The sequence below is a fragment of the Nasonia vitripennis genome, chromosome 1 (genome assembly GCF_009193385.2).
Source record: "Nasonia vitripennis strain AsymCx chromosome 1, Nvit_psr_1.1, whole genome shotgun sequence".
Classification (NCBI taxonomy): domain Eukaryota; kingdom Metazoa; phylum Arthropoda; class Insecta; order Hymenoptera; family Pteromalidae; genus Nasonia; species Nasonia vitripennis.
In genome coordinates, this window is record NC_045757.1 from 10179503 (window position 1) to 10194619 (window position 15117).

A 15117-nucleotide genomic window follows, 5' to 3' on the forward strand; every position below is an offset into this window, starting at 1 on the left:
GCTTTAAATCCGCTAAATCTCTGAAAGTTGAAAATAAAAATATATCAGTGATGGTTCGATAAATCGTCGTACTTATATGTTATCGTTCCTGATATCGCGTAAAGACGATCTTCGAATAACAAAACGAACGAAAATCCGTAGACGTTTCAATAAAATTCTTTTTTCGACCCAACCAGTTTAAACACATGATCTATGTGTTACATAATATTCTTGGAAAAAGATTATAGACGAATAGTTCTTTGCAAAGCTAACAGTATAGAAGGTCTTTGACGTAGTTGTAAATTAGAAGCTATAGATAGATGATGAAGTAAAAAATTCATTTCTTTTTTTCATATCAGGTATCTTATCGTCAGACGTGTGAAGTACAAAGCTGACACAGTGTATTGTAGGCCAATGAAAGGTATGAATGTTTAGCGCCGATTGTTACAACGCGTAGTATGGCGGAACTTGTTAGCGTTTACTATTCTTGAATGCAATTCGGTTAGAACACGAAAATGGCAGTGCATCCCTATCTCCCCCCGACAGCAGCAGTTTTAAAGTAGAAAATATTTACCCACAACGTAAAAATTATCAAAATCTATAAATAAATTTAAAAATATAGTAATATTTATGTTCGGTAAAAAATGCGCAATAACAATCGCATGCCGATTATTTAAGGATAAATTATTCCGAAGAGCGAGAATTATTCCGAAACATATAGACGTCAGACTCAAAAAGTGCATTCCCCGCTCAATCACAGACGATTGACGACATTGCCAATCGACGATAATCCTTTCACAGCGTCGTCGTATGCACACGTAATTCGCCGTGAGCTTCGCACGAGCGTCCGATAAGACTGCAGAACGCAATTCATTTTACCGCAGCGAAGTGCAGTCCAATAGACTTGTTCACGATGAGTATTATTTGCGAGAATGTAGACATACTGCGCACTATATTTTTGTCAATATAGTTCTTGATAGTCTGAGCAACAAGTCTTGGGGGTAAAAAATGATCGAAATCATGAAGAGTGAAATTTTGGTTAAACATTCGAAACTTTCCGTATAAGGAACCTGTGGCATGAAAACTTTGATAACGAATAACGATGCACGTAGACACGGTATAGGAAAGAAGATAACTAACTATAAATTTAGTTGGCTCTCTTCGATTATCGCATTCCGATTACCGTTCGGTGATCAGACTCAATGTGACCTAATTATCTAAATGTGATTCTGTATACTTGGGTATAATCAAGCATTATATCGCAATTTAAAGACAATCGAAGATCACATCTATACATAGTGGATACAAAAGAAATAAATTAATTAATCGGCACTTAATATTAACTCACGCAGCATGAACAATTCTCATCGAACCATGTAACAATGTTACTCCAGCGCATTATCTTCATTATGCACATCAGCTGGTTCGCTTATGAAAATGCTGCAAATCGCAGCGCACTCGCGTCACTCCCAAACCCACCTGCCGCCGGTAAAAAAATCGAAAAAATCCCCCCATTCGGAAAAGCTCCCCCAACATACGTTCAACCCACGTGCTTTCGTAAGCGTCGTTCCTTATCACACTGAAAAAAAAACACACACACACACAACCATTTTAACTGAACTCGCACCAGTAATCCGTCATTGTACGAAGACAGTTTTTGCTGGTGTCCCGCGTAAGCGACCAATTTTACGAGTCGCGACTCGCCAAAATTACCAGTCGCACACCGTTACTTTTACTGAACAGTCGTTACGGTGGCAGAACGGTTAAAACTGCCGGACTTTACAGCAGAAACGACTGCGTTTTTTTTCAGTGCAATAGCGCACGAGAAAGACAAGAGAGCGAGTGAGAGGGACGTGTATAGGCGCCGGTTCGAAGCGCTACCAGCGTCAGTCTCGCTCGATCGCTCGCCAGGCTACAAGCTCGCGCGCGATGTTCCTCGTCGCGATTCCGTAATAGTACCACGCACACACACGCGCGCGCGCACGACCGTGTCCGATGCTTGCGGAAGAATTTATTTTCGAACGAAAGCTGGAAACCGAAGAAGAGCGTCGCCGGGAACCGAATGGACTGGAGAGAATAAATTCGTGGCTTAATTTTGGTTGATTTTCTACTGCACGAACATGTCGAAGGCGAAAAAGGAAGACGAGGTGGAGCAGGTGGGACTGAAGAGGGAACTCGGACTGATGAGCGCGATCAGCATGATCGCCGCCGTTATGATCGGTAAATTTGCTCGATCTTATGTTTGTTTACTTTTTGCTCACAGCTCACAGAACGTATTAAGTATGTGTTGAATAATGCGCGGCTAATTCGATAGTTACATACGTATGGAAAGTTTGTCTCCAATGCGATAAGACACGTTTATGCGCATTTTTGCTTCGATTATTTTCCAAGCATAGACCGAAATTGCTCATTCCGTTAACGGGAAAACGTTTTTCTTTTTCATGCATATGACACTCTTATCTTATCATAAACAATGTTTGTATACGGATAAAGTATAACCGGTTCTCTAGTTTTAAACGTCGTCGATAGCTTTAAAATATAATATAGCTCAAGTCAACAAGAGCGAGTCGTTGCGTTCGCGCCGGTGAATGAGCTGAGCGCACGTGCGTCTCGAAAGATCCATCCGCAATAGCTTTGCTCAAAGATAAAACGCGAGGAGTTTTCAAAAAGTATATATGTTGAGTATAATGGGTAAGCGTCGAAGAGATGACGGTCGGGCCCGAAAATTTGCGGAATTGCACAAAATGCATGCGTGTCAGCAGTTCCGAGCGTTTACGCACTGCTCCCGTTGCTCAATACCTTATACATTCTTGATTTCGGCGTGTATCATCATTTCGGAATAATTAAAGACTCGGTTGCATTCTTATGAAAAAAAACCGTAATATTCAAACTAATCGCATTCACATGGTGTGGGCACCTCAGATTCCCTCAAATATTATTTCGGCTATATTGATAAGACCTCCCAAAGTCCAAAAATGAAAGTCATTTAAAATTTGTTCACTCGCCTCGATTAGTCAGACGAGCATCAGCAGCGGAGCGATAAGAGCATCGCCGAATACTTTTGCCTCACGCGATCAGTCGTATAATGATATTCCCCGCGAGTCGACCATCGGGAATTTCAACGGGCCATATACAATATATGTCGTAATGCCAACAAAAAAAGAAAAGACACATTCTATTATTAGAGTCGTGTATAATAGAATATCCCCTGGCTTTCATAATGTCTTAATACATTGTAATTCCCTCGTTTCGTGTTGGCGACCGAGCACATGAGCTTCTTCCCACGTCGTCCTGCAGTGTGTGTGTGTGTGTGTACATACATTAGAGCCAATTGAAGAGACGAGGACGACTTTGGAAGACGCTGCGGCGTATTCCACGCTCGATTTGGATTTATGTACGAGTACGTACCGGGAAGTGCGGCTAATGTGATGTGATTTGGATGAATTGGATTAGGTGCCGCGCGAGCTTTTGTGAGATCAGAATGTCGTATTCGATTTTGGGCGAGCCTATAATTGTTCAAGCGTAATTTTTTTATCCTCTGGATTTCGTTGCTGGCGCGAGATCTGCTGCGATTTTCATTATTTATCAATATGATACGATGCACGCGAGTTGTGTTTATTTTCTTATCAGAAGCAAATGAAATATACAGCTGTGGTCAACTTATAATCTAGAAGGAATAAAGAGTGAAAAATTTGTTATTAATTATTTCCGCGAATGAATTTTTGAAAGCATAAATCAACGCTACTGTATGGCTGATTTTCTGTTTGCGCGTATCATTACGATGAATTATTGCAGGTACACACGCGTATATCAATTTGGCTTTGATAATATATCATTCAGCTTTTAATTAACGGCGATATAGTTGATGCACATACACTGAACATTATATTATACAGCACAAAAACATTATACTATATTCAAAACGTCAACGCAGGCCTGTCAAAGCGAGTATAATATAATAATAATAACAAACGTTATACGGCTTTCAATCCGATACAATCAAGCATAATTCTCATGTTAACAAAAAAAAAACTCGTTATTGTAATGACTCAATAAATTGCAAAACGACGATTAATCTATGACACTAATACTATATCAATGCAAACGAAATAAAACATCGGTGGAGATAAGGATATATCGTTTTTTTCGCCGCACGCAGCTCAATTGCATAACCACAATCGCGAGACACGAACAGAGAGAAATCTCCAAGTAGACTCAATGATTGCCGCTTTGCCAGTTCATAGAGATGGTTTTCATCGCGGCGGAGGATTCTGCGCGCGAGGATAACGCACGTGTGCAACTGGCAATTAAGCTATATGTTTAAACGGGGATTTTTTTTTTCAAGGGTCGAGTGAATGTAGAATGCAAAAAGTCGTTGAGCAATGATACAGTTGCAAAAATACGTTGGTAATTGTATACTCGTTGTTTATGTTGACTATGTAGAAGAACGCGCACGTGCTGGATATAATTAATCTTTAATTAATAAAATATCGTATTAATTACTGCACACTCCATTCTAACTTGTCAGCCAAAGATTAATGCGCGGAAACATGTCTTACATTTGAATAATATTATTTGACTAGAACAGCAAACCTCAGCATCGAAGCTGAAAAATCAGCAACTCGTGACAGCAGTCGTCGTCAATTCAACGCAAACATACATTGTGTGTGACATATTTAGAATATTATCCTGGACATAACCGAAGAACTTTCATCAGCCGTTAACACTTAAGCAAATACATTCCTTTCCCAAAAATTGCAGCCAAGCATTGCCATAGTCAGCGGGTCCCTTGCCCCATAACGACTATCCACATACACCTCTAAAAAAATTCTCGCGTACAAATTAGCTCGTTGTAACGTAGACTTTAATTGACGAAGCTGTATTTGCCCGCGAATTTTCACGTGAGCGCGATCACACGTCATACACGAGGCGTCGTGCTCCTCGACACGCAACGTCTCGGCTTTCCCGCGAATCCACGACTCTTTTGCTTATTTCGATAGCCCGTTTCTTTGTTTGCTCGAATACGAGTGTATATATACACAGTAGTCTCGATTGGATCTTTACCGTCTGGCTCACGTGGGGGATGACGGGACGAGGAGTATATTTTTGGATATGAGTTTTGGAATAGTGAGTCTACGCAAGAAGCGATCGAGGTTCTCGATGTGACGTGGGATCACGAGGAAAGTACGTACAAGTTATAATTAGTTTTAGTATACTCGATACTCCATTTTAATTAATTAGATCACGTTGAAATCTGATTAGGAATTGAGAGCTTGTATGAAGTGATTGAATGGATAGTTGCTCTGCATCTTAATTGCCTGAATATTGTTGCACTTACTTCGTTTTATGCAAAGGTCGTTTTTAATTCCACTGCGTCGCCGTGCGTATGATTTATTATAGTCAATATTTCACTTAAGCTTATGCACTCGACTTCGTGTATAGTACATCTCATACTAGGAAGAGAATTCGAAATTGATTTCTCTCAGATTATTTTCAAAACTGGATCTGGTAGCCATAGCAATCGTTAATCTCAGTAGTAACTAAAACGTATAGATAATAATATGTTTAAAAACTCGTTCGAACTTATCGTATGTACAAGCTGATTTCGGGTCGCTCCGCGAATCCGAGATGTATAAATAAGTAAAAATATTACTGCACAATCGATAATTCGAAGCAGCGTTTGCGAATCAACCAGATGAGATTCCTACCAACGGGATATTCAAGTGCAGCTATGCAAAACTTTCAACCAATCAACGCTCACTGGAATCGGAATAATGAGCGTTAATTTCACTCGCGAGGTAATTGGAAATGCAGCGAGCTTGGGTTATAGGTGCCGATGCGATATATAAGCGATATATTTTCCGACGAGGTGTACACACGCAGCTGTTTCTACACCAGTTCCAACTATGCTAACTATACATTCCCTATGGGTGTGAGCGTTTCACTGGCCGGAAAACCTTGGAAACCTTGGTGCATCGAAATGCATGTCTTTAATTCCTCTTTTAGAACAGTCTGAATATTCGACTCATGTTGCGTCGGGCTTTTTGGACGTCCTTTGAACATTTTTCTGAATGCAAATGTTTGAATGCAAATTTTATCCTTGTTATGCTAAATCATTCATACAATCACATGGTTTTTCGACATCCCCCAGATGTAAATCATAGATTGGTAGTAAGTAGCCTTCTGAAAAAGAGCTGAATTATAGATAATTAATATAAATTTTTTCATTTATCAGCAACTGCAATAAATCAGCTTACTTTTGGCAAACAAAAATGAATAATAATAATAACGCCTACAAGCTTGGATAAATCAATCAATCGGTATATTCAATTCCAGGTTCGGGAATCTTCGTCTCACCGGCGAGCGCACTGGCCCACTCGGGCTCGGTGGGCTTCTGCCTGATAATATGGATCGTATGCGGCATCCTGTCCCTCCTCGGAGCCCTGGCCTTCGCCGAGCTGAGCGCAGTGGTGCCCCGTTCCGGCGCCGAGTACGCCTACCTGATGGACGCGTTCTCGCCGCTGCACAGATACTTCGGCCCACTGCCGGCCTTCATCTGCTCCTGGGTCTTCGTCTTCGTGCTCAGGCCGGCCGAGGTCGCCGTCGTCATACTCACCTTCGCCGAGTACTTCGTCCAGCCGTTCGAGCCTTACGTCGGCGAGCTCACGCGTGAGCACTGGGATCATGTGAGTGGAGTCGTGTTTTTAGGAATGAAGAAAAAAGCAGTATATTATGCGTCGCGTGTTGTTCGGTTATTACGTTGCGATCGATTGTAGCTGGAGCGAGGCGCCAAAAATAACACGCAAATGAAAAGCTTGCTTGCTTCGGTGGGGCAAAATCGATGCCCTAATGCGCGACACCGATTATCACCGCGAGAAAAGGAACGAGGTATACCTACCCTTGTCTGACTAAACTCGACCTCTAGCTACTTGCCGCTCGACATTCTTCTGCGCACGTTCTGTATTAATTCATCGAAACTCGTCGATACTTCTTTAGGTGAAGAAGCTCATCGCCATCCTGGCGTTAGGCCTGATAGTCTACATCAACTTGAGGAGTGTGAAGCTGTTCGTGAAAGTGCAAAACGTCTTCACCGTCTGCAAGATCGCGGCCTGCATTCTCGTGATCGTCGGTGGTATCTGGTGGCTGGCCACTGGACACACCGAACTACTCAGCGATCCCTTCTTCAACACGACGACCAAGCCAGGTAAGGCTGTAATCCCTGCGCATTCCAGTGTAAAGTTCAGCTTCGAAAAATGAACGCTCTTTTTTTCCTGCAGGCGAGATAGCCCTGGCGTTCTACGGCGGTCTCTGGTCATACGATGGCTGGACAGCCGCAGCGGTTGTGGCCGAGGAGGTCCAGCGACCCGAGATCAACATCCTGCTTAGCATCGTGATAGCTGTCCCCATCATCACTGTCCTTTACGTCTCGATGAACCTCATGTACATGTCGGCGATTCCCGTGCAAGAGATGATCAGTGCACCGACGGTCGCCATACTCTGGGCGAAAAACGTCTTGCCCGAGTGGCTCATCTTCGCCATTCCCCTTGGAGTCGCTCTCTCGACTTTCGGGTGTGCACTCAGTCTGCAGTTCGGTGTTGCCAGGTACGACTTTAACTAGCAATGCCGAGCTCTCACGCAAAAATTCTCACGCGGCAACAATGCAAAACGAAATTCTCTTTGTTGCAGACTGTGCTACGTAGCGGGTCGCGAGGGCCACGTGCCGAGCTTCTTCAGCTGGGTGCACTACGAGCGAATGACTCCCGCGGCTGCGGTCACGCTCCAGGGTCTGCTCAGTCTGTTCTTCATGCTCGTCGGCGATATCCTCAAGCTCATCGACTTCGCCAGTTTCCTCATCTGGGTGTTCTACGGCCTCTCGATGGTCGCCCTCATCATTATGCGTCGCACCAAGCCTGACGTCAAGAGGCCCTACCGCGTGCCCATCTTCATACCCTGGCTCGTGCTCTTCATTGCCATCTTTCTGACGGTGATGCCCATCATCGATAACCCGTCGCTCATGTATCTCTTCGTCCTCTTCTTTATACTGCTCGGATGTATGATCTACCACTTTTATGTCTACAAGAAGAGGAAGAGCAGGTTTGCACGTAAGTTTCTTTGGCTATGACGTTTACGTATACTTTGAAGATTACCTGATCGGTAACATATTAAATTTGTTAGCAAAAAGAAGCTATGGTCATATTTATCGTTGTGAAAAACGGCCGATACGCCGCACTTGTCAAGCAGTGAAAAAACCATGTTTGCCCAAGAAACAATAAAAGCGTTATTCTATCGATCCGTTGCAGGTAAACTCACGTATCTAGTCCAAATGCTGTTCATGGTCGTCGCGCCGGACGAGGTGGAGAGCGAGAGCGACGAGGCCGCGAGCAAAAAGCTGACCAAGGCGGCCAGCTAGAGAAGAAAGAAGACTTCCAACGAAATACAACTCACTTATGCAGCCAAGTGTATAAACTCCCAACGAGAGGCTGTGAGAGTGAAAAATTCAACCGATATAAGGTGTTCCGCATTTATACTCCGTGTTTTGTTGTATATTTCGGACAGCGTGGAGAGGGACAGGCGGAAAGAAATGACGAAAGCGAACACCGTCCATATGAAATAAAAAAGTCTCCTTTTTTTACTCTTATAAATATTGTATAAATACATAAATATGTATCATAATGTACACAACCGACGCAGCGGACATTTTTTACAATAAAATATCTCTGTTATCTTTGTTTTTTTTAAATATATACTTACTATAGAGTTTATTTCTCCGTTTGAGTATAATTGGAAGATGCGAGAGAGAGAGAGAGAGAGAGAGCGGCGCACGTAATTGTGTAAATCCATTTTTATAAAATTGTACGCGATTGAGTTGTTAAATGGATTTTGGTATTTTTATAAAATTAATAAACTTATCTTCCTTATTCTTTGAAATTTTTGTTTTGAATTTTTGACCATGCATGATCCAATTCTAATATTCCGTTTTGTACAATTTTTCAAACTTCGTCTCTGTTCAATATTAAACACTTAACTTAATCAATGCGCATGTACAAAAATATACGATATAATCGTATTATTTTACTCTCTAGAGAGTAACAACCACCATGTGGAGTAATAATAGGTAACAGAACGATTATAACTATAGCTTCTTGTATACTTCTTGAATTATTTAAAAAATGTTTGCATCTTTGCATCATTCGTATGCTAACACTTGCACAACCCTTTCTGTTTCTACGTAGCAAACGCATTCTTAATAAAAATAGCTTGCCATTTATAGATACAACCGTACAATTAAAAATTGTAGGTACTCGGAACGTCAAAACATATACATCTAAAAGTATACAATATATATCATCGTGTAAATAAATTATCTATGAGAAAATCGTGTGCTAGTACCCTTAAAAAATACATTGCAATAGTACTAAGGCACATAAAGGTAGGTCCCATTATTAAGGCAGTATTATTTAAGGCCATCTAGAAAATATCTAATTTAGTAAAATTTATATAGTTGCTAATATCAAATCTGGAATTTATGAGACAATCAGTCTTCCTCTTCAGACCAGTATCCAAAGCCCTATCTATTTTGTAAAGCTAGTGATGTTGCCAGTAATACGTTCTCATTTGAAACGTAATTGTCCACTATTATTTTGAAAAACATTACCTATATCTATAGCTAATTCTTGAAATTATTAAGTTTCAACGTAATTGTTGTTTGCACCACAGTTTGGACATGTATGAGATTCCCTAAAAAATAAAACAAAAAATAACTTGTTGGATACAAAAAATTTACTTTAAATAATAATGTATTATTATCAAATTATTATTACGTTACGACAGTGTGAAGCTTCTTTCGCAGTTCATTACAAAGATTAGTTTCAGCAGCCAGAGCAGTTTCCCTTTCCCTCAATTGCTGCCTTAGATGATATATTGTGTCCTCTAAAGCTTCAAAAATGGCCTACAAAATAATTATTAAAATTATTGCACTTTTTCATACAGAGAAAAAAATGTTTTTTGCTGTTTTTATGCTCTATAAATATCTTCGTATGCTCTACTTACTCTAGATTCTTCAACTGTATCAGACAATGCGGGAGGTTCATCCAGACAGAAAAATTCTCTAACGCAAGCTAAGCCAACCAAATCAGGACTGTTCAACAATCCATTGACAAATGCTTGGAGTCCTCGTATTCTTTCCTCAAGAAAACTTGGAGCAAAATTGTCACCTAGCCATTTCTTTCTGGGTAAAGACAAGTGGGAAATGGGGGCTTTCTGTCGTCGTAACTGAGTAAATAAGCGCACAAAATCTGTATAACGACGAAAGACAAACCAGCAGTCTCCGTTTTTAAATTCTACTCTTAATTTGTACACCTATAGAATAGTAATGAGCAATGATTGTCTGATTCGTGTATCCATTTTTAAAGTAAAATACTATCATTATGCAAATTAATTCTTACTGTAAAACGAGCTCTTTCTTCCATTACTTCATATCCAACAATGGGTATTCTTAAGTCATTTGTGCTTGATGGTTCCTGAAATTCTGAATTTCCATTCTGGCTTTCATCATCTGTATAATCAAAGCGCTGAACCGTGAAGGAGTTCGAAATTCCTGAGCAAGTAGAATCTGGACTATCAAGCGATCGTACATTGTTTACTTGCTGTGGTCCTTTTGCTTTGCTGATTGCCAACGTTACTTCACTAACACAACCCATGCTTGCTTCCGAACTCGACATTTTGCACTGAGAACAGTATAAAATAATTCTAACTAAGAAAACTTATAAATACTAAATCTATGCATCGTAATATATATTGTAATCCTATTAAATTATTAATTTACAAGATTCGCAGAGGCTTAAGTTTAATATCTTCTTTGTTTGAGCTCACTAATAGCTCTTTGTTAAGCAAAACACTGCCTCATCACATATGTAAAAAATAAGTTGCTGAGATAAACAAAAGAGAGATACCAAAACACTGTCAGATTGTAAGAGATAAAAAACTTACTTTACTTTCAAGTAAAAAAGCGAAGAAAATGAGGAAATTAAAAAGGTCTGAAAAAGACACTGACTCCTCCTAGGCAATGTCACATTGTATCCAAATTTACCAACCAACTTCGAAATAACTAAAACATTGAAAATAAATAAGTTGACAGCTGCCGTAGTTTTCCGTCTATATAACCTCCCAATTGTAAAACAAAGATGTGTATATACGTCATATTCGCCTTGTTAAGTATCCATCAGCGCCACGAAGTACGTGTAAAAGTAGACGGAGTGGTGAAGTTAGGAACCCTGAGTAGGGTGTAAGATACAGCAGCGCCATGAAGTCCGTGTAAAATTAAATGGTGTGGAGAAGTTAGGAACCCTGAGTAGGTTGTCGTTAACAAGGCCTTCTGTATACCGACACAATTATTTTTTAATATTTAAGGCGGGAAATTTTAAAGATATTCTTGAGTTATTTACATATATTTAGAATTGTAAACCAATTTATTTATTTATTAATTTGTTAAAATAAAAAAACAACGTATATGGCAGCACAAGTTACTGGATTGATCTTTAATTTATATGTCATATGACGGTTTGTAGTGATATTAAATGTAAATTAAAGTAAAATATGCACAATCAATTATTATAATCATTCATCATAATCATAATAATATACTCGCATGGTATAAGTATATATACATACCATTTGTCATCCATTTATGTTACTTTCAATTTGTAGGTTAGGATTCCTAAATGCTGCAATGCATCAAAGCATCAAATGGCTATATGTAGCCGGTTATCATAAATATTGTGTTATTAGTTGATAATAATGTACGCAATAAACACTTTTAGTAAAAAACGTAAGATAACAGTCATTAAACTTGCATTTGGCAGATAATTCCATACACGATTGTTGTATATATTTCGAAATATTCAAGAATGGAGTTGACAATGAGTGCATGTAAATAAACGCGCGATTAGCACTCAAAAATCATGTTCAAGTCTTTCTTCGATTGTACAGTAAATATATTTATTTGACATTAGCGTAAATAATAAGGAGCACCATGAATAAGGAATATTTAAGCCTTGACGGTTCAGGCAAGAAAAGCCAAAAGGAATGTCTAACCCCTTACAAAGTTGCGGTAGTGATTTGTATTAAGATCTACACTGGTAGTAGTATTGCTGAAAAAAGTAAATAACACATTATTTTTATATCTATTTAATGCTTTTTTGTTGATGGCAAAGATTAAAAACCATTTTGTTTTGCAGCTGTCATAGAAAAGCGAGACTTTTGTATCGCTGCATTGAAAATGATACAGGTACAATAATTTATTGTTACAATAATCGATAAGCAATTATTTTTTTATATGAATTTTATCAATTTTGCAAATCTTTCATTTCAGTCTCCTGATTTAGATAAAAAGGGCTTATTTGGCTTGATTAACTCATCTGAATTTGCATTGGAACGTTTGAGTTGTCAGCTAAAAATTGATTTAGATCATACTTGTGAACAAGGTGTGAAGGAACTCTTAGATCTCTTCGATAATCTTGGAAATTTAATTAAGCCTTTAATAGATAATCCTCATGTGGCTTTGTTAAATAAGCACTCTGTTCTTGGCCTCTATGTGAGAAGAACTATTGTTATGTTTGAAAAACTATCTTTTTACCAAATTGTTGCTCTTTTTGAAGATATAAAAGAATTCAACGATGCAGATTTGTTTGGTCCTCCTTTACCTCTGAGTTCTAAAAATCAACGTCCCTTTTTACAAAGGTGAAATTGGTTGCTCAATAACAAGATTAATGTAAACAAAATTTAAAGTAATCAACCAACTATTATTTTTCTTTGCAGTGACAATAATATATGGGGCGGGAGACAAGCTGAATTACTGGTCGCACAACAAGCTCATGCACTTCTTACTGATGAGCATAAAGCCTTACCACCTGCAGAATTGCAGGCCCTTGTAAAAGACCTCTTAAGCAGTAGTCCTTATTATGCCGAGGCGGTACGTTAATTCATAAAGATAAAAGAACTTAATGAAGCTCAAAGTGGTATGATCAAATAATTTTTCATTTTAGCACTATCTAAGTTATCTCAATTGTTTAAGAGTTAATGAGTATTGTGGAGCATTGGATAGTTTATACCACTGTTTTGATAGATTGACTCCTCTAGAAAATCGTCCATCAGCAGATGATAAATTAAGAACCTTCAGATATGCTGCATTAAATTTGGCTGCACTTCACGCACAGTTTGGCTACAAGTAAGACTTATAAAATTGTACTTTACAACATTAATTAATATAAAAACCATTATAAATCAAAATAATCATCTCTTAGAGAGCTGGCTCAATTAGCCTTAAAAGAAGCAATTATGTTGGCTCAGGAGGCAGGAGATAACGTTTGTTTGCAACTTGCACATTCGTGGGTGTATTATTTAACAAATAAAAACAAGTGAGCATGAATTCATTACTTCACTGATTCAAATTATTGTACAGTTTCTGTAATAGTAGATTATTTTATTTTAGGGGTCCTCTGATTGAAAGGTCGATAGCTAAATCTACCACACTGAACATGCTGCACACGTCTAGTTTAGCCCTAATTGCTTCAGCGCATAACGCAGCAATGGAGGGCAAAAATCCCCAATTGGTCTTTGAGGTAATTTTATTATTTTTTTGAAGTCAGTAATAGTTTCTACTAAACCGCGTCATCTTAATCTTTTAATTTTTCTCAGACTCTCAGCAAGTCTGATGTCCTGAATAGGCAGGGTGCAATGATCGATCTCATGTCTATGATCTATGCAGAGAGGACGGCTCTTTGGGCTTATTATGGCAAGACTGTGATGTCCTCTGTATGCGGGCAATTGTTGTTACTCTCTAACTCTGGTGAGAAAAAGAAGCTCATGTTTAATGGACCCTCGACCTGCCAAGCTGTGGTCACCGTCGCTAACATTCTGCACGAGATGGGCGAGTTCGCACTGGCCAGCGTTGTTTTGTCTCATGCTAAGGATAGGTTTCCAAATCAACCAAGTAGCAGGATTTGGGCTCTGGCAGACCAACTGCACGAGTTTACCAGACTGATGAGGAACGAAAAATGGTCAGCTGCTGAGGAAATCGCCGTTCAAATATCGAGTTTGGATCCCGTCGAAAGTAAATTTAGGTAAATTGGTAGTTTTTGCTTTTGTTAACAGTGTTTTGTGCATTTTTAACTATTCTGTTTGTTCGTTTGATTTTTTTAACTTTTGTTCCAGACAAACGGAGGCTCTGTTTGGTAGACACGATTATCCAGGAGCTCTCAAAATTGCCTACGAGCTCGAGGCAATGGAGGACCTGACGCCACAGCAAAAAGTTAGAGTGAAACTTCAAATCAGTCAAATTAAGTGCGGCTCGGTGGCTACCGGCACACCAATGTCGGCAACGAGTTCAATTCTTTTGCTCAATTCCGCCTTAGACATAGCCACGAGTAATCACCTGTCTTATTATGCAGCGCTAGTCAATATGCATATCGTTAACGTCCAGGTAATAAACATACTTCCGACAATATCAAGCGATTATCTCGCAAGACAAAAAACGTAATTGAAAATATTTCTAAAATCCTAGCTATTACTACGAATGCCATACCAGGCGATGCGCAACGTCCGCGAGCCAATAATCCAAATCCTAGCGCACGGCGGCCTGTACGATCAGGCACGAGCCCACATCACCTACGCCAAGTGTCTATCGGCGAACGCAGCAAACCATACTAACAACGAACACAAGCGGCAAATAATGCTTGAGGCGATAAACCAACTGTTCAAAGCGAAAAAGATACTCGAGAGGCTTGAGGCCAACGACAGACTGAAAAGCACGCTCTATCTCCTGAGCGTGTTTTATCACGAGATTGGCATGCCCGAAGAGAGGAATAGGTGTGCCTTCGAGTTCAAGCAACTCGACCAGCAATTTCCCACGGAGAAGAATCATGTATTTTTGTTTTGATATACATTTTGTTGGGGTAATAAAACTTTTTTACAAAACGCTTCGTGTGTATTATCTTTATGGTTGTTACACAAGCGAAGGCGCGCTTGATATGCAGTTATAATTGCGTTATGACTTGAAGGGAGCAATGATCAGAGACGTTCGTTTATTTCGACCATAACCCGAGCGCAGCGCATAATGTTCATTACGTATGAATTACACCG

General features: G+C 39.5%; 3 protein-coding genes and 1 long non-coding RNA gene across 7 annotated transcripts; 2 read left to right on the top strand and 2 right to left on the bottom strand.

Moving 5' to 3' along the window:
* Positions 1-163: 163 nt before the first annotated feature.
* LOC100119534 (b(0,+)-type amino acid transporter 1) lies at positions 164-8907 on the top strand. Its single transcript, XM_003424973.5, has 6 exons — positions 164-2199; positions 6316-6665; positions 6976-7183; positions 7257-7581; positions 7666-8081; positions 8280-8907. The coding sequence occupies exons 1-6, from the start codon at positions 2100-2102 to the stop codon at positions 8387-8389; spliced, it is 1509 nt and encodes a 502-aa protein (XP_003425021.1). The 5' UTR covers positions 164-2099; the 3' UTR covers positions 8390-8907.
* Positions 2008-6350, bottom strand: LOC116417640. The gene is made up of 2 exons (XR_004227888.1): positions 6237-6350; positions 2008-6173 (listed from the first exon to the last, which is right to left on the bottom strand). It is a non-coding gene; the product is annotated as an uncharacterized LOC116417640 (long non-coding RNA).
* On the bottom strand, positions 8586-11170 carry Snx16 (sorting nexin 16). Of its 3 annotated transcripts, none has more exons than XM_031922098.2 (5): positions 10974-11170; positions 10425-10706; positions 10030-10338; positions 9801-9928; positions 8586-9717 (listed from the first exon to the last, which is right to left on the bottom strand). In XM_031922098.2, exons 2-5 carry the CDS (start codon positions 10698-10700, stop codon positions 9663-9665), a joined length of 768 nt encoding a protein of 255 aa, XP_031777958.1. In that variant the 5' UTR covers positions 10701-10706; positions 10974-11170; the 3' UTR covers positions 8586-9662.
* A 352-nt stretch (positions 11171-11522) lies between these two features.
* Positions 11523-14946, top strand: LOC100119470 (anaphase-promoting complex subunit 5). Of its 2 annotated transcripts, XM_031931763.2 has the most exons (12): positions 11523-11538; positions 11686-11907; positions 11991-12137; positions 12216-12265; positions 12350-12717; positions 12796-12949; positions 13023-13204; positions 13281-13394; positions 13469-13598; positions 13675-14099; positions 14191-14458; positions 14540-14944. In XM_031931763.2, the coding sequence occupies exons 3-12, from the start codon at positions 12011-12013 to the stop codon at positions 14912-14914; spliced, it is 2193 nt and encodes a 730-aa protein (XP_031787623.1). In that variant the 5' UTR covers positions 11523-11538; positions 11686-11907; positions 11991-12010; the 3' UTR covers positions 14915-14944. The 2 variants fall into 2 exon arrangements, with proteins under 2 accessions (XP_031787623.1, XP_031787621.1); XM_031931761.2 differs by having other exon boundaries at positions 11686-12137; positions 14540-14946.
* Positions 14947-15117: the final 171 nt, after the last annotated feature.

Bases quoted from the DNA above. Each gene is read 5' to 3' on its own strand.
- LOC100119534 (XM_003424973.5), top strand. From the start codon at position 2,100: ATGTCGAAGGCGAAAAAGGAAGACGAGGTGGAGCAGGTGGGACTGAAG. The intron at 2,200-6,315 runs GTAAATTTGCTC...ATTCAATTCCAG, and splicing joins GATCGCCGCCGTTATGATCG to GTTCGGGAATCTTCGTCTCA. The intron at 7,184-7,256 runs GTAAGGCTGTAA...TTTTTCCTGCAG, and splicing joins CAACACGACGACCAAGCCAG to GCGAGATAGCCCTGGCGTTC.
- LOC100119470 (XM_031931761.2), top strand. From the start codon at position 12,011: ATGAATAAGGAATATTTAAGCCTTGACGGTTCAGGCAAGAAAAGCCAA. The intron at 12,138-12,215 runs GTAAATAACACA...TTTGTTTTGCAG, and splicing joins TAGTAGTATTGCTGAAAAAA to CTGTCATAGAAAAGCGAGAC. The intron at 13,205-13,280 runs GTAAGACTTATA...ATCATCTCTTAG, and splicing joins CACGCACAGTTTGGCTACAA to AGAGCTGGCTCAATTAGCCT.
- Snx16 (XM_031922098.2), bottom strand. From the start codon at position 10,700: ATGTCGAGTTCGGAAGCAAGCATGGGTTGTGTTAGTGAAGTAACGTTG. The intron at 10,339-10,424 runs GTAAGAATTAAT...ACTATTCTATAG, and splicing joins AAGAAAGAGCTCGTTTTACA to GTGTACAAATTAAGAGTAGA. The intron at 9,718-9,800 runs GTAATAATAATT...TTTATTTTTTAG, and splicing joins AAGCTTCACACTGTCGTAAC to GGAATCTCATACATGTCCAA.